This window comes from Salvelinus sp. IW2-2015, linkage group LG2, assembly GCF_002910315.2.
Source record: "Salvelinus sp. IW2-2015 linkage group LG2, ASM291031v2, whole genome shotgun sequence".
Classification (NCBI taxonomy): Eukaryota; Metazoa; Chordata; class Actinopteri; order Salmoniformes; family Salmonidae; genus Salvelinus; species Salvelinus sp. IW2-2015.
The window spans coordinates 37,396,621-37,417,133 of NC_036839.1; the positions used below are offsets into that span (position 1 = coordinate 37,396,621).

Sequence of the window (20,513 nt, forward strand, 5' to 3'; positions counted from 1 at the left end):
TCACATTATCTCCTTTGCCAGGTAAGTATGAGTTAACTTTTACAAGTCGGTGGATGGGCACTCATTCCAGTCGAAACTGTTCGGCTGACAGTTATCACTCTGGCTACTGATAATAACGCATCATATTTACCAGGGTTTAATGGCGTTTATGATCGCAGTTGTGGACACTTGAAAAGTCATTACTTTATTACATTGCTTAACTTTTTCTTAACATTTGTCATAGTTAGTTAAAGCTACGAATTTGTATCCACTCTCGTTGGACTTCGGCTGCATATTTTCCACCATTTTCTTCAAATCTGAAAACGTTGTGAAGCCACGCCCATTTTCTGCAATATGGGCCTTAAAAGCACGGAACTAGTCTCCACTGCGTGTATACTTCGTATTATGATGAATTTAGTAAGACATTCGGGAACTTTTGGCATACTAACTATATCTATACTATGACCAATAAGCATACTATATACTCAATTTACGTCACAAATAGTATGGTGCGGTTAGTATGAGTATTTGAACACAGCTAAAGTATACTTGCTACGTCATCCATCCATTGCAAATAAATTCATTAAAAATCCTACAATGTGATTTTCTGGATTTTTTTTCTCATTTTGTCTGTCATAGTTGAAGTGTACCTACGATGAAAATTACAGGCCTSTCTCATCTTTTTAAGTGGGAGAACTTGCACAATTGGTGGCTGACTAAATACTTTTTTGCCCCACTGTACATACTGAGTATCTTGGTATGTAAAAAGTTACGTAGGCAGATATTTTTGACCAATGTCATTGCGAAGAGCTATGCATCCAATTGTGAGTAGATCCATCAGAATCACCTTTATTTGGCAAGTACGATCACATATACCGGAATTTGATTTGGTGAAATGGTGCTGCCATAGTAAACAGAATCAACAAACAGAATATTGACGATAAACATAATACAGACAGATTATATTTACACAAGAATTTCTGAATCTACATACGCTAGCCAATAAATAGCAACAACAAAAAAACACAACCTTTAATATCTGTTTGTTTTTACTTTCAACAGGGTTATTTACCGGAGTATGGGGTGCACCTTTCCTGAAAGTACTGAATTTGTGAAAATAAGGCAAATCCAATGACTTCTGACAAATAGGCCTACATGAAATCAGCCTTCTGTCAACAGTTCGCTATATAGTTAGCGCACTTCTACATGTGACCAAATGTACAGTTTAAGCTCTTAAATTATTAAACTTGCGACAATCTGCTCCTGCCAGCTCTTCACTAGTCACCTTTAAAATCTCTCCATTTAGGTCATTGAGGCTAGCGTTTGTTGATTTAGTTGCCATGACACCTATACCTACAAAAGCTAACGAGGATCAAATGAAAAAATGCGTTTCTCAGCTGGTGTATTTCATATGCAGACATTGCGATGCGATTCAAGATCAATAAATGTTGTTGACACATTAAACCAATACCCATGAAAGGCATTACTTTAATTGAATCATTACAAATGATTCCCATTTGATTGATACCCTGTTTAAATCTTAAGCTTATGGTCCCCAAAATTGGGCACTAGAATTACTTTAAAATGTGTTTGTATATGTTTACATGACTTATTTTATTGATTTCCCACCGTTTTAGAAGTCAGAAGACAGCCAAACCCTACCTTCCTAGGTAAATGTCCTCTCGAATAAACATGTATTTGCCTCCCTCTGGTTGTCGGCTGCATCATTACATCCATTTATATCACTTTGCTGCAACGTTATGCCAAAGGGGCGGTCCTTAGAAAAACATTTATCCAGCTCGACTGCTTTCACTGCACAGACATGCCAAAGCAAATAGCTGAATTTGTCTTGAGCAGTCGGATCTAAATGCACAACTTTCATAGCTCTACGATAAAGAAAATAAGTAAAGAAGCAATTTTGTGTGGAAGTCCAACATTTGTTTAACATCGGACGCAGACGCATTGCATATGCTCAGAACGACAAAATTGATCMCTTTACATAGCCCTTCTCACATTGTCTATAAGAGGGACACACGCCATTTTTAATGGCCCAAATGTTGATTTAGACATTCACAAATGTAACAGATTTTGAGTATCACTAATGTCAGTATATGTTTGGTAAAGTTATAAAGAAGGTGAAATATTTTGGGTAGATTTTATTAAAACGGATTATAACTATATATGGACATTTTATAAAGTATGATATCATCATATTCATATAAGTTTTATTATACTTTTATTGTGTACTAGATCAKATGGGTTGAAAAGTGTTCTCAGACATAAATAAACAATTCCAGGTGAAAGCCAAAGGTCAGAGCATTCAACAACAAAAAAATTATATTATATATATATATATATATATATATATCTCACATACGCCGAATACAATGGCTGTAGCCCTTACCGTGAAATGCTTACTTACAAGCCCTTAACCAACAATGACGTTTTAAGAAAATTGAGTAAAGAAAATATTTACTAAATAAACTAAAGTTRAAAAAAAAAGGAACACAATAAAATAACAATAACAAGGCTATATACAGGGGGTACCGGTACCGAGTCAATGTGCTGGGGTAAAGGTTAGTCGAGGTAATTGAGGTAATTTGTACATGTAGGTAGGGGTAAAGAGACTATGCATAGATAACCAGTGAGTAGCAGCAGTATGAAAACAAAGGGGGGGTCAAAGCAAATAGTCCATGTGGCCATTTGATTAATTGTTCAGCAGTCTTATGGCTTGGGGGTAGCAGCTGTTAAGGAGCTTTTTACACCTAGACTTGGCGCTCCGGTAACGCTTGCCATGCGGTAGCAGAGAGAACAGTATGACTTGGGTGACTGGAGTCTTTTTGTCAAAGACACCGCCTAGTAGAGGTCCTATAGAGGTCCTGGATAGCAAATAAGCTTGGCCCTAGTGATGTACCCTCTGTAGCGCCTTACGGTCGAATGCCAAGCAGTTGCCATACCAGGAGCTGATGCAACCGGCCAGGATGCTGTTGACGGTGCAGYTGTAGAACTTTGTGAGGATCTGGGGACCCATGCCAAATCTTTTCCGTCTCCTGAGGGGGAATAGGCATTGTCAAGCCCTCTTCACAACTGTCTTGGTGTATTTGGACCATGATAGTTTGTTGGTGATGTGGACACCAAGGAACTTGAAGCTCTCGACCCACTCCACTACAGCTCCATCGATGTAAATGGGGGAGGGGGGGGACACTACTACATGACTAAAGACATAGCGAAACAGTGCAAAATGGCTGTCAGCGCAATTAAATGTCATTCACGGTGCAGTAGACACATTTTACCTTTAAAAATGACCAGTAGATGTCAATATTTACCTAATATGAGAAGCTGACACCCTCAGCAGGTCAGTGCAATTCGCCGAGCAGGCGTTACTTAACGGAAATATGCAAATATATAGTAGAACGCGCCAATAGGATCTTGCTATCTCGTGCTTGGTTCGGCCCACCTCCTTTTTGTTCTGCCCACTATGATTAATTTGCTCATTGGAAACAACAGGCTGTGGTCTATCTTGGATTAGTTAAACAAAACATTTCATTCAAACTCTATACTACTGCCCTTGGAATCCCACCTGCTTGAAAGGTCCGCCAGAGGGGGTAATCGAGCTGTGTTATTTTCTCGGGTATTTGTTCCTAACCACAGATCAGGTCTAGGAACAGATTATCAAAACAAATCTTACCTAATATTCMGGAGAAAGAATTTCTGAGCTTGTATCAGTGGTTAGGGGGGCAATCAAATTTAACTTATGGAGCAAAAATATATTGGCGGCTGCGCTGTGAATGTCTGCCGTGCAGCAGCGGAAAGTCCTCCAGCGGAGAGTCGTGGTAGCGCAACGCTTGCAGAAACAGTCCTTTCAGTTTACTGTTGTATGGGCATTGGGCAGAATGGAGACCAAACCAGTGATAACCTTTCTCAAAACCCTCCTCATCGTTTACTCCTTCGTGTTTTGGGTAAGTTAACGTTACCCTTGTTTTATCCATGCCCCAATGTAAGCCTTGGGGAGATCGTTTCCGTCGTTGTAGATGCAGAGCTGTAGGCTACCCGTAAGTACCGTTAATTTTCCATATGTTTGATGAATTCAGTTAATTCGAGGAATTCAGTTATTTCGAGGGTGTACTTATGTTTTTTTATATGTCTTATTGTAGACAATTTCTGCCTTTGTGGTACAGATTAATCGGTGCCTTTATATTAATCTGTGCCTTTGTGATAATGACTTCTTATCAGGGTCATGTTTACAACAACCCCACGCTTGGAGAAATGCGACATCCTCTGTTGTAACGTTTGTCTTATTTCGTACATTGTCACCTACTCCAGCGTGAAGAAGTSTCGATATGTTGCTCTGTATTTCGAAGTTGTCGTTGACCGCAATACATGCCATGCTCATGCGTAGGCTATATAGAGCGCAGCAGCTCTGTAGTCACAGAGACAGGTAGAGGTTATCAGTCGAGGCTGTTGACACAGGCAAATCAGCAGCCACTCATGTAACGGTTTCTGTCGGTCCATCGTTTGGTGCGAAGCAGCATGACAGTGCTCTCGTCATTGTCGAGTCTACAGCATGCATAGGTTGCAGTCAATTGTTTTGTCATTGATTTAGCGTTCGACCATAGGTCGCACTATAACCATCCATCTCCCTTCAACCCGACATGGATGTGCACCTGATGTTTTGTAAACAGCGCATTTCAAATGATTTGTCTGCATCCTGATAAGTTGTTTGTCTTGACTGACTCACTCTTATACAAGCTCTGTACTTTTGTTAAATGTCTCCTGAGACTTCTCTATCATTGTCATACCATAGCATGTGTTTCTTTAGTCAACTCCTCTGTATGTTATTAGGCCATATGACAAACAGTAGCCTACAGATGCATGGGCCTCAAGTCAGATGGGGAACTAAGGAAAACATAAGCAATCCCTCTATAGGCTATCCTAAGGTAAACAAACTCATCTGGTGTATTTGCAGCTCTTATCCTGCGATATCTTTGTTAGACAAGGATGGATGGATGCTCCACTGGGCGAAAGGGGTCAATAYCAGGGGATATCTTTATCTGTTTCTGGACATCTGACATTTCATTCGATATTAGGAGTAGACATGCTCCAGATACGCGTCTCCTTAATTTCATATACGGAGCTAGGGTWTTCTCCATAATGGGAGTTTCTACATGCATCCAATCCTGACCTCAGCCATCTCCCTTCAACCATTTGAGTCCAGGGAGATATCGGGAGTGCCATGAGATAAATTCAAGACATGCACCTGATGCGCATGCACCCGTTCACATATGTGTAGAACATTTTAACTCCGGAAAGGGTGTCAACATGCTGACATATCTAAGCCTTTATACGTAGGCATGAACGAATCCACATTACCTAACGTTCTCAATAGATATCCGTACATTATATGTAATTCATCCTCGTGTGTCTGATCAAAAATGAGCTAAATCCGACTCATGATCAATGTCCAGCGCCCAAATTATTTTACCTGTTCAGGCGCCGAAAATCATTGTGCTTCTTCACATGAAGGTGACATATCTGAGCATACATTTACACAATATTCAGTAGTAGGCTACAGGGCACGGAAAGGCAGACATCGTCATATTTAATCCAAGTTGCTATTTCCAAAGCACATCTCTGCTATTTATGTTTAAAAAAAATGCAGCAATCAAAACCAGAGCTCCAATCACAAAAAGTTTTCTGTAAAGAAGCAAACGTAGACCAACCTTTGCTAAAAATTAATTGTATTTATTTTACAGAAAATAAAACGTGTACAGTACACCCTCAATACCCTGCCTTGTTTGTTATGGACATGGATGCGAAATGGGTGCTGATTGGAATCGTCAACAGCGGTCCCGCGCAGTGCAAACCGGCACTGTGGTGTTGGGCTGTGATCCACTCCAAACTGTCAATGCATAAATTCAAAATTGTGTCAATATTGCAAGAAAATATTGTCATTTCACATAACCATACCACAAGATAGCTACTATACCTGCTTCATTCGTAACAAAACGAACTGAAACTAGCTAACGTTTGCTATCTAATTAAATGTGTTTGCTTGATAGTCTATAATAAATCATACAAAATATGCCTAAATGTTGTTTTAAAACGTTAGCTGTCACCTTGAGGTTTGATATGGGGTACAAATATTTTCCCCCGAAGGGAAGGCAATTTCGTTATTTGTTAGCTAGCTAGGCTGCCAGTTAGCTTTTACCCCCCTATCAAGCCTAGCTAGCTAGCCCTAATGGCTGCTGGCCAAATTAGCTAACATTCTTGATTCTAGTTACTAAGATAAATAAAATATCTCAAATTAGCTACTCACTCTGATGATATCGATTTAATATTTGTCAAATTATTGAGCATGTCCTCAAAACTCAAATAAGCATCAGAGATTGTCATTTAGCATATCAAAAAGCATATCAAGATCCAGGTATGGACCTCAGTCAAGAGCGTATGCATTATGTGCTGAGAAAATAGACTATGTAGGCCTTCTGTCAGTATTTGTCATCATATCGAACAAATAAGATGTCCAGATAGGCCTATCCCAGGATATCTAATGAGTCAAGGCTATACCATGTATGATATCCGGAGGGAATGCATGAAAGAAAAATATGGATTTTATATTTGTCAAATTATTGAGCATGTGCTGAAAACTCAGAAATGCATCAGAAATTGTCCTTATTTTCAGCAGATAAAAAAGCATATCAAGATCCGGATATGGACCTCAGCCAAGAGAAGCATATCTGGAATCAATAGAGCTTCATAACTTGAAAGCACAGATATGCGATGTATACAGTCAGTATTTGTCAACATGAAGAGCAAAAATAGGATGTCACATATCTCAGGATATTGAATTCGAGTCCATATGCGGCCATAGGAAATGTCCATGTGTGATATTTGGAGTAATCCCAATATCATATATGTCTAAAAGAGATGGTGCATATCCACAAAACTCTAAATATGCATTGGAAATGGTTTGTATTCTCTAGAATATCAAAATGTTTCATGTAAAGATATCCCCTGATATGGACCCTTTTCTCCCAGTGCTCCTCCTAGACCTTCAGGTCTGGGATCAGTTGACCCTGTCCCCAGTCTGAACCTGAACCCCCAAGGACATACAGTATAACTCAAATCTGGCCTCGGATCAGCATTTACATGTGAGACAAGAAAATCAGAGGCTGTACATGTCTCTCTCAGCAAGCATTTAGTGCCTGTCATAGATACTAACATTTATATTTAGTCCGGTCAGTCAGAGCAGCCTTAACGYTTCCACACCCTAGTCTGCATATGATCACATCTCCCCAGCAGGAAGGAGCAGCCGACTGGATCGGTGGTCTCAGCACCGGGGCAGGGCAACAGCTCGTCTCATTTCCGGGGGGGTCAGGGGAACTAGGGATGGGCTGTCAGAGGGGTGGTTGTTGGTGGTGGTTTGAAATTCTTCAGATAGTTTAGTTCCTGGGTTTCACTGTCGTCAGCTTGTCATGACAGCTAATGTCTTCCGGCGAGTGGTTCAGACTCCAGTTCACACGGTGTCATTTGAAGTGGTGCCAATGCCGGTGGGGTATGTGAGACACTGACATGTTTTAATGTTCCTGTTAAAAATAGAACTCATGATTTCTCTTTTAAGGACTGGTGGGAAAGGGGTCATCCGTTTTGGGTCCTATTGTATTGGGGACTGGTTTTGTCAGTGTTGTCATGGCTGCTGGTTTCTGTGTAATCTCTCAGATTGCATTGGATTTTATTAGTTAGATATTGCCTTGTTGCCACTGATACAGAATCCAATGTTTTCTTCATCGTCCTAGGTAATGGTTCCGATTGTTAGTGTAATCTGATCTTAGATCTGGGACTAAGGGCAACCTTCTACATCGGTCGATGCGTCACAATAGCAACATCATCACTTCTTCCTACCTGAGCCTGGGTTTTGATTTAAACAGATGACATCAGTTATATTGCAGGCAGACAAACCCACAATCTAATCTAGCTTCAGGCCTGAATATCGATACAATAGATGGAAGGATGTTTATAATATAAAGACAAGGCTAGACTGTGCTTTCAGAAAGTATTCACACCCTTTGACTTTTTCCACATTTTGTTGTGTTACAGTCTGAATTTTAAATTGTTTAAATTGGGATTATTTTGTCTCTGGCCTACACATATTTCCCCATAATGTCAAAGTGGAATTATGTTTTTAGAAATTTTTACAAATTAAGAAAAAATGAAAAGCTGAAAATATCTTGAGTCAATAAGTATTCAACCAGTAGAAAGAGGAGGAAGGGAAGCGCTACTAAGGTACACAATAGTAAATTATGGTAGACAGAAGGTGCTCTTTGTTAAAAGGGGTAAATTGGTCATCAAAAAGAAAAGAGGACCAAGGCACTCTTCATATAATTAATTAAAATGCCTTTATTAGTATGGCATGTTCAATAGAAATTAATTGGGGCTAATTGGAAAAGCTTTTCAAAAGAGGACATTGTATTATTTTTTTGTACTCCCTGACGAAGGCCATGCAGCCGAAACGCGTCGGATTTTTAAAACTTTGTTTCTATTGAACATGCCATACTAATAAAGGCATTTCAATTAATTATATGAAGAGTGCCTTGGTCCTCTTTTCTTTTTGATGAAGTATTCAACCCCTTTGTTATGGCAAGCCTAAATAAGTTCAGAAGTCAAAATTTGCTTAACAAGTTGCACTCTGTGTGCAATAATAGTGTTTAACGTGATTTTTTAATGATTACCTCATCTCTGTACACCACACATACAATTCATTATCTGTAAGGTCCCTCAGTCGATCAGTGAATTTCAAACACAGATGCAACCACAAAGACCAGGGAGGTTTTCCAATGCCTTGCAAAGAAGGGCAMCTATTGGTATATGGGTTAAAATAAAAAAGCAGGCATTGAATATCCATTTGAGCATGGTTAAGATATTAATTACACTTTAGATGGCGTATCAATACACCCAGTCACTACAAAGATACAGGCGTCCTTCCTAACTCAGTTGCCGGAGAGGAAGGAAACCGCTCAGTCCAGGTGTGTCTTTAAAACAGTTAGAGCTTAATGGCTGTGATAGGACAAAACTGAGGTTGGATCAACAACATTTTAGTTACTCCACAATACTAACCTAATTGATAGAGTGAAAAGAAGGAAGACTGTGCAGAATAAAAMTATTCTAAAACATGTACCTGTTTGCAACAAGGCACTAAAGTAATACTGCTAAAAATGTGGCAAAGCAATTCACTGTAACTGTAACGTTTGTTGTTTGAAGTAGAAGGMGACCAAGGTGCAGCGTCGTAAGCGTTCATGATATTTAATCAATCGGAACACTGAAACAAAATAACAAAGTAGAACAAAACGAAACAGTTCTGTCAGGTGCAGACACAAAACAGAAAACAACTACCCACAAAACACAGGTGGGAAAAGGCTGCCTAAGTATGATTCCCAATCAGAGACAACGATAGACAGCTGCCTCTGATTGGGAACCACACTCGGCCAAAAACAAAGAAATATAACACATAGAATGCCCACTCTAATCACACCTTGGCCTAACCAAAATAGAGACTAAAACCCTCTCTATGGACAGGGCGTGACAAATACAAAGTGTTATGTTTGGAGAAAATCCAATACAACAGATTACTGAGTACCATTCTACAGGTTTTCAAGCATAGTAGTGGCTGCATCATGTTATGGTAATGCTTGTAATCGTTATGGACTGGGGAGTTTTTCAGCATAAAAAAGAAACGGAATGGAACTAAGCACAGGCAAAATCCTAGAAGAAAACCTGGTTCGGCCTGCTTTCCACAAGATGCTGGGAGATACAGTTGAAGTCGGAAGTTTACATACACTTAGGTTGGAGTCATTAAAACTTGTTTTTCAACCACTCCACACATTTCTTGTTAACAAACTATAGTTTTGGCAAGTCGGTTGTGACATCTACTTTGTGCATGACACAAGTTATTTTTCCAACAACTGTTTACAGACAGATTATTTCACTTATAATTCACTGAATCACAATTCCAGTGGGTCAGAAGTTTACATACACTAAGTTGACTGTGACTTTACAGCTTGGAAAATTCCAGAAAATTATGTCATGGCTTTAGAAGCTTCTGATAGGCTAATTGACATCATTTGAGTCAATTGGAGGTGTATCTGTGGATGTATTTCAAGGCCTAACTTCAAACTCAGTTCCTCTTTGCTTGACATCATGGGAAAATCAAAAGCAATCAGCCAAGACCTCAGAAAGAAAAATGGTAGACCTCCACAAGTCTGGTTCATCCTTGGCAGCAATTCCCAAGCGCCTGAAGGTACCACGTTCATCTGTACAAACAATAGTACGCAAGTATAACCACCATGGAACCACACAGCCGTCATACCGCTCAGGAAGGAGACGCATTCTGTTTCTTAGAGATTAACGTACTTTGGTGCGAAAAGTGCAAATCAATCCCAGAACAACAGCAAAGGACCCTGTGAAGATGCTGGAGGAAACAGTCACAAAAGTATCTATATCCACAGTAAAACGAGTCATATATCGACATAACCTGAATGTCCACTCCACAAGGAAGAAGCCACTGCTCCAAAACTGCCATAAAAAAGCCAGACTACGGTTTGCAACTGCACATGGGGACAAAGATCGTACTTTTTGGAGAAATGTCCTTCTGTTCTGATGAAACAAAAATAGAACTGTTTGGCCATAATGACCATCGTTATGTTTGGAGGAAAAAGGGGGAGGCTTGCAAGCCGAAGAACACCATCCCAACCGTGAAGCACGGGGGTGGCAGCATCATGTTGTGGGGGTGCTTTGCTGCAGGAGGGACTGGTGCACTTCACAAAATGGAATGGCATCATGAGGGAGGAAAATTACGTGGATATATTGAAGCAACATCTCAAGACATCAGTCAGGAAGTTAAAGCTTGGTCGCAAATGGGTCTTCCAAATGGATAATGAACCCAAGCATACTTCCAAAGTTGTGTCAAAATGGCTTAAGGACAACAAAGTCAATGTACTGGAGTGGTCATCACAAAACCCTGACCTCAATCCCATAGAGCATTTGTGGGCAGAACTGAAAAAGTGTGTGCCAGCAAGGAGGCCAACAAACCTGACTCAGTTACACCAGCTCTGTCATGAGGAATGGGCCAAAATTCAACCAACTTATTGTGGGAAACTTGTGGAAGGCTACCCAAAACGTTTACCCAAGTTAAACAATTGAAAGGCAATGCTACCAAATACTAATTGAGTGTATGTGATCTTCTGACCCATTGGGAATGTGATGAAAGAAATAAAAGCTGAAATAAATCATTCTCTCTACTATTATTCTGACATTTCACGTTCTTAAAATAAAATGGTGATCCCAACTGACCTATAACAGTTTTTTTTTTACTTGGATTAAATGTCAGGTGTTGTGTAAAACTGAGTTTAAATGTATTTGGCTAAGGTGTATGTTAACTTCCGACTTCAATTGTAAATTCACCTTTCAGCAGGACAATAACCGAAAACACAAGGCCAAATCTACACTGTAGTTGCTTACCAAGCAGACAGTGAATGTTCCTGAGTGGCCGAGTTACAGTTTTGACTTCAATATGCTTGAAAATCTATGGCAAAAGACTTGAAAATGGTGGTCAAGCAATGATCAACAACCAATTTGACAGAGCTTGAAGAATTTTGAAAAATATAATTGGCAAATATTATACAATGGAGGTTTGGAAAACTCTTAATGACCCAGAAAGCCTCACAGCTGTAATTTCTGCCAAAGGTGATTCTAATATGTATTCAGTGGTGTAAAGTACTTAAGCATAAATACTTGAAAGTACTACTTAAGTCATTTGGGTTATCTGTACTTTACTATTTATATTTTCTACCAGTTTTAATTTTAATGCTGTACTTAATGCTGTAATGCAGTACTTATTACTCCATACATTTTCCCTTACACCCAAAAGTACTCGTTACATTCTGAATGCTTAGCAGGACAGGAAAATTGTCTTATCAAGAGAACATCCTTGGTCATCCCTACTGCCTCTGATCTGGCGGACACACTAAACGCATGCTTAGTTTCTAAATTATGTCTATAACTGTTGGAGCATGCCCCTGGCTATCCGTAAATTACAAAATAAAAATAAAATTATGCTGTGTGGTTTGCTTAATATAAGGAATTTGAAATGATTTATACTTTTACTTTTGATACTTAAGTATATTTGAGCAATTACTATTTTTGATACTTAAGTATATTTAAAACCAAATACTTTTAGACGTTTACTCAAGTAGAATTTTACTGGGTGACATTCACTTTTACTTGAGTCATTTTCTATTACTGTATCTTTACCTTTACTCAAGTATGACTATTGGGTGTTTTTTCCACCACTGCATGTATTGACTCAGGGGTGTGAATACTTATGTGAACAAGATATTTCTGTATTTCATTTTCCACATTTTTTCAAACACTTCTAAAAACATGTTTTCACTTTGTCATTATGGGATATTGCAGTGTTTCCCAACTCTGGTCCTCCAGTACCCCCAACAGCACACATTATTGTTGTAGCCCTGGACTAAAAAACCTTATTCAACTCATTGAGGGCTTGATGATATGTTGACAAGTTGAATCAGGTGTGCTTGTCTGGGGCTACAACAAAAATGTGTGCTGTTGGGGGTACTGGAGGACTGGAGTTGGGAAACACTGGAGTATTGTGTGTAGATGGGTGAGAAAAAAGTACATTTAATTAATTTTGAATGTGGAATAAATCAAGGAGTATGAATACTTTCTGAAGGCACTGTAGATAGATAGATGGAAATATAGATTGATAGACATTGCAATAAAAAACACAATTTAAAAGTATGTCTGCAAACACCACACTGCAGAACTCACCTCTCAGGGTCCTTGGAGAAGGGCACATATAACGTCCTGTTGTCACCTCACCACAGAAACGCTGCCATGAACACGTGACTATGTGTGTGGGTAAGGAAATCTCTTTGTGTAGGCATAACTGTAGTGTGTGTGGTGGTGTGTGGGTGTGTGGGTGTGTTGTGTGTGTGTGTGTGTGTGTGTGTGTGTGTGTGTGTGTGTGTGTGTGTGTGTGTGTGTGTGTGTGTGTGTGTGTGTGTGTGTGTGTGTGTGCGTGCGTGCGTGTGTGTGCGTGCGTGCATGCTAGCTGTATAACTCATGATGAAGATATTATAATTCATCAGAAATTTCTAAAAGCTTTTCCAGAAAAAAGTTTCTTCAAAATCCCTTGGTAATATGGTAATGTATGATAATCTGCTAACTACATTTTTTTCTGTTATAGAAATAAGATATTAGGTGAATATCAGCAATAAATGGTTTGAGGAATAAACCATTATCTAGCAGTGTTCTTATAATGATGCCAGACAGTTCAGGCTCTTCTGCATGGCCATTAGTACCAGCCCACACACAGGCCAGGAGATGGAGCCTAATTGATTATCTGTTAAGTTCCCTACCACACAGAGAACAGCAATGCCTCTAACAGTGATGGAATGGCAAAATACTGTACAGTATGTAATACCAGCTACAGTACAGAGGAGATCTGAGATTGAATCATTAATGCAGTGTTCGTGTTAGTTTCCACTCATTACCATACAGAACCCTCCGGACTAGTACTGGAGTCATTACTAGACTGAGCTCTCTGGACTGTACTGGAGTCATTACTAGACTGAGCCTCTGGACTGTACTGGAGTACTTACTAGACTGAGCTCTCTGGACTGTACTTGGAGTCATTACTAGACTGACTCTCTGACTGTACTGGAGCATTTACTAGACTTAGCTCTCTGGACTGTACGGAGTTAACACTTACTTATGATCTGAGCTCTCTGACTGTACTGGAGTCATACTAACTGAGCTCTCGGACTGTACTGGGGAGTCATTACTAGACTGAGCTCTCTGGACTGTACTGGAGTCATACCTAACGGAGCTCTCTGGAACTGTACTGGATCATTAGCTAGACTGAGCGCTCTGGGACTGTACTGGAGTCATTACTAGACTGAGCTCTCTGGACTGTACTGGAGTCATTACTAGACTGAGCTCTCTGGACTGTACTGGAGTCATTACTTATGAATGCTTTAGAAATAAACATATTCCAAGATAAGAGGGAAATGTTATTGATTTAGTTCAGGGACCTCAGTCTCTAAAGACTACAGTCTTTTAATTAGTAAAGAACAGTCCAGGTTTGGACGGCAGTGAGTGCATCTAGACTTATGGGGGGGATGGGCTTTGCCACCTGCTGTTCATACAAGGTTGGAGTGAGAAAGAGAAGAGGAGGAGAGGGAGGGTTTCTGTATGTTCAGGCTGAGCTCTGCTTGGATACTGCAGCACCTCAGAGATAAATGTCTGTTACCATGGAGACAGTCTAACTCTGGCCCTGTCAGCCAAGCAGTCTCTGTCTCTGTCTCCTCTCCCAGTGTTCTTCCATCCCATAATACTGAGACATTTTCTTTATGTTCGTAGTATTCTTATATTTTATTATTTCTTATTGTTGTTGCAATTGTCAGCACTGATCATCGAGGAGACCTGTAGACTCCGGAGGGTGAGGGTAAGGGTATTCTCCTAGAAATGTTTGGTGCACACTCTGCAGATTGCCTTGGGTTGAAGAAGTGGGGTAACATCTCAGCAGGCAAAAATGGCCAAGCTGGTGCAGTCCATGAGGAGTATATGCCCGCAATTCTTAATGCAGCACCAAGAATACTGACATTTACTTTGGATTTATCGTACGACCCCCCCTCGCTCCCCTTTCTCGTTCACCGGGCACATATTACCACTATATGCTTAGTCTCATGTTCTGTGAAGACACTTGTTCAGTTTTATATCTCAGTTGTTGAATCTCTGTTATGTTTCAATACAAATATTTCAACATACGATAGATATCTACATCATATAGACTGTGAAAACATTAACCGCGAATATTGACAGTGAGAGGGTCGTTATCTTTTTTTCTGAGTTTCAGCATACTAAGTGTACACTTGTCAGAAAGTAATTCAGACCCTCCATTGGCTCTTTTCCACATTATGTGACCTGTTACGGCTTAGTCTAAAATTTCTGAAATCAGTTCTCCGCACCTCATCAAATCCACAACAATACCCATAATGTACCAAAGCAAAAAAGCATTTTTCTTTTCATGTTCCTCAACGAGCTATTCTTTCTTTATTTTACTATTTTCTACTCATTGTAAGATAATAGTGAAGACATCAGAACTATGAAATACCCCAAATGGAAACATGTCGTTCAACCAAAAAAGTGTTAAACTAATCTCAATATATTTTATTTTGAGATTCTCAAAGTAGCACAGACTTTGCTTTAATGACGCCTGTTTATGCCCACGACTATTGGCATTCTCCTCAACCAGCTACCTGGAATGCTTTGTAACAGTCTGACGACTTCCAAGACATTGCTGGCCACTTTGGTCTGGCTGCCCTATTTCCTTACACTCTGCGGTTCACATGCATCCCAAACATTCTAATTCGGATGTTGAGACCTCAGAGTGATTGGTGGAGGCCAGTTCACCCAAATGCAGCACTCATCATACTCCTTCTTGTGTACCGCTCAATGCAGTCTTCACTACAGGGCCTCCTGGCAGGTGTGTGGGTCATTTTGTCCCTTTATAAAACAAATGACATAGTCCACTATGCGCAAATAGATGGATGAGAGTATTGCTGCATGGATTGCTGTGGACCCACATGCTGGTTAAGTGGTGTCTTGAATTTCTAATAATCATACAGCGGCTGTTCACCAGAAAAGCACCCTCCACGCATCAGACCTCCCTCATTCGTCATGCGTGGGACACAGCATGCAGAGAATCATCGTTCACCACCTACTCTGCGTCTCACAAAGACACGACTCATCAGAGGACGAAGGACATACTGCATTCACCGGGTCTAATTGTCCAACTGCCCACGTATCTCTTGGCCACTGCAATGTCTTCTTGTATTATATGGTGCCTTCAGCTAGTGGTCTTTTTCGGGCCGCAAAATCGTACCCGAGGCCTGATAACACCGTCTCCTCTGAACAATTGGATGTTGTTGATGTCTCTGTTACTTGAATCTATGTGAAGGTCATTTTTTAGTTTGTGTGCTGCAAATCTGAGGACTGCTAGTTAACTCTATGAACTTATCTCTGCAGGCAGAGGTAACTTGGGTCTTCCATTTCCTCGTGGGGTCTCCATAGAGAGCCAGTCTTCATCATAGCGCATGATGGTTTTTGCGACTGCAACAGAGAAGAAAAACTTTTCTAGAAGTTCTTGCAGAATTTTCCAGTATGGACTGACATGTCTATGTCCTCTAAGGGGAGCTGTTAGCATTATTTTTAATGTTTTTACATTTCCAATTAAAACTCTGTGCTCGTACTCAAATTCTTGATCTACAATTGCATATCTCATTGCTATATTCATTGGATAGAAAACCCAGTTCTAGTTTCTATAGGCAGTTGACAATTTTGCTCCTCTGAGTTGGTCAGAACAATTTCTACAGCACTTCTTCAACGATCAGGGTTCCGATTTCAGAATTTTACCTCTGATCTAGGGGTCTGTTATAAGGGTCCACAGTGAAATGCTATGAAGAAACCGACACTTCGAATCGTCCAACTACGTCTTCCTCTGTGTCTGTACGTATCACGTTTTTCAATGAATCGATGGGAACGTTCACAGCCATTACTAATGACCAAAATGTAAGAGACGCCCTTTTCCACTTGCGCTGCAGCGTGAAGGCACGACCTGTCTCGTTCCAAGTCGTTTTCTCACCAGCACATATTTCTCCGGTATGTTTTTCAGTCACGTTACTCAGTTTGTTAACAACATCAATAATGTAGTTTAATTTGCAGCCGTCTTGCTATATATTTATATCGTTTTAGTTGCGTTTTGAGGAATTTCTTTGTTGTGCGTTCTGAACAGTTTGGACACCGTTTTAGGGAGTCGGCTCCACGTCTTGGAGTGGCTGGAACATTTCTCCGAAGCGACATGAGGAATGCATCCATACGACCAAACTAAGAAGTTTATAACAGAAAGGATCATTGCCAAGCTATGATGGATAAACAGCTCAAAGTACAGTCAATCACTTTATCATGAATAAACCGTGTTTCTGTCGAATATTTAAACGCTATAAGATTCGCCATCTTTGTTTTGGTATAGCTTTCTACTCTTGGCCAGAATCTCGTAATTGGAAAAGTAAGGATCATTTTAAAAATCAACATCAGCGGTTGGATAAAGAACTAATTTTGTCTTTCGATTCTGTAACCCTGTATTTTTTAGTCCAAGTAATGATTAGCTTCAATTAACTAGATCACTCTGATAGATGACGATCAGGACTATTGAGGCTTGGATTTCCTAGTATTTTTTATATTTGTGTAACCCACGGCTTCTTGGAGTATGGCTAATTATGCACCTTTCGAAAAACTGTAATCAATGTATATTTGTAAAATGATGTTAAGGAGTGTAAGGAAGACTATGTTGAGCAGGTCTAGTGAAAAAAATTCTAATATATATTTTGGCGGTGATAAGACCGTTATACGCGCTCTTTTTGGCTGGGAATCGATGCTGTTCCTTCCTGTAACGTTCTTTCAACATGCGCGTTTGCCTGAACCTTTCGGATTTATTCTGTGATATCGCTGTAAAACGCTTAGAAAATACTGAAATATGGTCTGAAATCACAAGAACTGGGTTCATTGCTCCCATTGCTATGCCTTTGCTTCTATTGCTTTAATGATCCGTTTCTTCGCATGAAGTAATTGGTCTCATCAACTACGTTGCCTACGTCATCTCTAGTCATTCTCTGGTCAATTTGTGACTGGTCGAGAGCCAATTGTAAACTGTGATTTCTACTGAAATATTGCACTTTTTTTCTAACAATAAACTTATCCTATAATCATCGAATATGTACTATCAGACTGTCATCTGATGGTTTTTTTATAGGTTATTGGCTATGCACATATCTTAGTTGCATGCACGACTTGGTGATCAGTGACACATGTAGGAAACGACACTGATGGAGTTAGAATAGTGGTGCTATTTGCTAACGTGGTTAGCTAATAGATTACATATTTGTGTCTTCCCTGTAAAAACATTTTAAAAATCTGAATGGTGGCTTTATCACAAGATTTGTATTTTCATTAGGTGGCCTTGGACTTGTGATTTAATGATATTTAGATGCTACTATCTATTTTGAAGCTATGTGCTACGTATCACGTTGGTTGTTGGAGGTGGGGCGTGCTCCCGGATCCGGGTTTTCGTGAGGCTCAAGTCAAGGTTAAAGCTAATGATCGGACTGTAATATCTACTTTCTCGCTTAATTCTGAGTCTGTTCTTGCATAATTATGGATTGGGCTTTTTACCAAAACGTTGCGATCTCTGTATGACACCACCCCTCTAGCTCTCTGATATCCAACTGGATTGGCTCAGAATCTTTAAGAAGGAAAGATTCAACAAATGTCTTTTACAAGGCACACCTGTTATTGCAAATATGGCATTATAAGTGACTACCCTCAATGAAGCTGGTTTTGAGAAATGCGAAAGAGCTGTGGCTCGACTATCCTCGTCTATAGGCAAAGTGTTGCTCTCACTGAGCACTCTGTTCTTGAAGAACCTTCAATATTAACTAGATTTTTTTCTTTATTATTCGCTTTTTGTAAACTTTCTGTTTCGAGTTACTACTGATTCCATATGTGTATTTCACTACCACAGCTTGTCCCCATCACTAGCACTGTCCCATCATAGCCTGTCCCATCACTAGGCCGTGTCCCCATCACTAGCCTGTCCGCCATCACTAGCCTGTTCGCATCATTAGCCTGTCGCCCATCACTAAGCCTGCACCAATTGGCTATCATCTCGCCCACCATACACTAGCCTGTCCCATCACTAGCTGTCCCATCATCTAGCCTGTTCCCATCATCAGCCCTGCTCCGATTCACTAACCTGTCCGCTCAACTTAGCCTGTTCACATCACTAGCCTGTTCCCCATCACTAGCCCTGGTCCCACCAGATCTCACTCACAACCTGTCCCATCACTAACCTGTTCCACCATCAAGCTCTGTCAAACCATCACTAGCTCTGCCCATCACTAGCCATGTCCGTTCACTAGCCTGTCCATCATAGCTGTCCTCTTCCCATCACTAGCTGTCCCATCCACTAGCCTGTCCCATCACTGAGCCTGTCCATACACCCTAGCCTCCATCATAGCTCATCATGAGCCTGTCCCCCCATCACTAGCTTCCCCATCCTAGCCTGTCCCCATCACTAGCCTGTCCCCATCACTAGCCTGTCCCCATCACTTACTAGCCTGTCCCACACTAGCCTTGCCCCATCACTAGCCTGTCCCATCCAACCTAGCCTGTCCCCATCACTAGCTGCCCCACTCACTAGCCTGTGCCCCATCACTAGCCTATCCCATCCATCTAAGCCTGCCCCATCACTAGCACTGCCCCAATCATACTCTCATAACCTAGTCCCATCACATAGCTTGTCTCCCATCACTAAGCTATTCCCTAACACTAAGCACTGTCAATCCAGTAATCACTTAGCCTGTCCTCACTAGCCGTCCCATCAAACTAACCTGCCCCTCGCCTCCCCCATCACTAGCGCTTCTCCAGCACTCACTGTCCACTCACTACCTGTCATATCACTAGCCTGTCCATCACATAGCTACCTCACAGAATTCCCCATCAACTAGACCTGCACCACCATGGTCACAGCTTACATCAACAAACCTGTTCAACCCAATCACTTAGCATGTCCCATCATCATCCTAGCCTAGTCCCATCACTCTACGTAGTGTCCCAATCAACAAGCTAGCCTAGCTTCCACTATCATAGCCTGTCCACCAAAATCACTAGCCTTACCCATCACTAGCCGTCCCCATCACGCCTGTCCCATCTCACTACCGCTGTCCGATCGAACTGCCTGTCCCACAACTAGCCTGTCCCCATCACTAGCACTGTCCCATCACTAGCCTAGCCTGTCCAATAACTAGTGTCCCATCACTAGCCTGTCACCCATCACTAGCCTATCCCATCACTAGCCTGTCACCAATCATACTACCTGTCCCATCACTAGCCTTCCTCACTAGCCTGCCCCATCACTAGCCTGTCCGATCACTACCTGTCCCATCACTAGCCCCCTGTCCCCATCACTACCTGCTCCCATCACTAGCCTGTCCCATCACTAGCCTGTCACCATCACTTCTAGCCCTGTCCCTCATCACCTGTCCCCATCACTAGCCTTCCCCATCACTAGCCTGTCCCCATCACTAGCCTGTCCCCATCACTAGCCTGTCCATCACTGCCTGTACCATCACTTGCCTGTCCCCATCATCTAGCCTGTACCCATCACTAGCCTGTCCCCATCACTAGCCTGTCCATCACTAGCCTGTCCATCACTAGCCTGTCCCACCATCACTACTAGCCTGTCCCATCAGTAGCCTGTCCCATCACTACTTAGCCTGTCCCCATCAGTAGCCGTCCCCATCACTAGCCTTCTACCTGTATCCCATCACTAGCCATGTCCCAATCACTAGCCCTGTCCCATCACTAGCCTTGTCCCATCACAAAGACCAACACCTCTC

General features: G+C 41.1%; 1 protein-coding gene across 1 annotated transcript in view; it reads left to right on the plus strand.

The window, feature by feature from the left end:
* The first annotated feature begins 3,872 nt into the window (after window positions 1-3,872).
* The window catches only part of LOC111971739 (tetraspanin-7), a 17,882-nt gene continuing 1,241 nt past the window's right edge, over window positions 3,873-20,513 (plus strand). Inside the window, exon 1 of the mRNA XM_023998576.1 lies at window positions 3,873-3,938. Coding sequence (XP_023854344.1) covers window positions 3,873-3,938 — 66 coding nt within the window. The remainder of the gene's footprint in view (window positions 3,939-20,513) is intronic.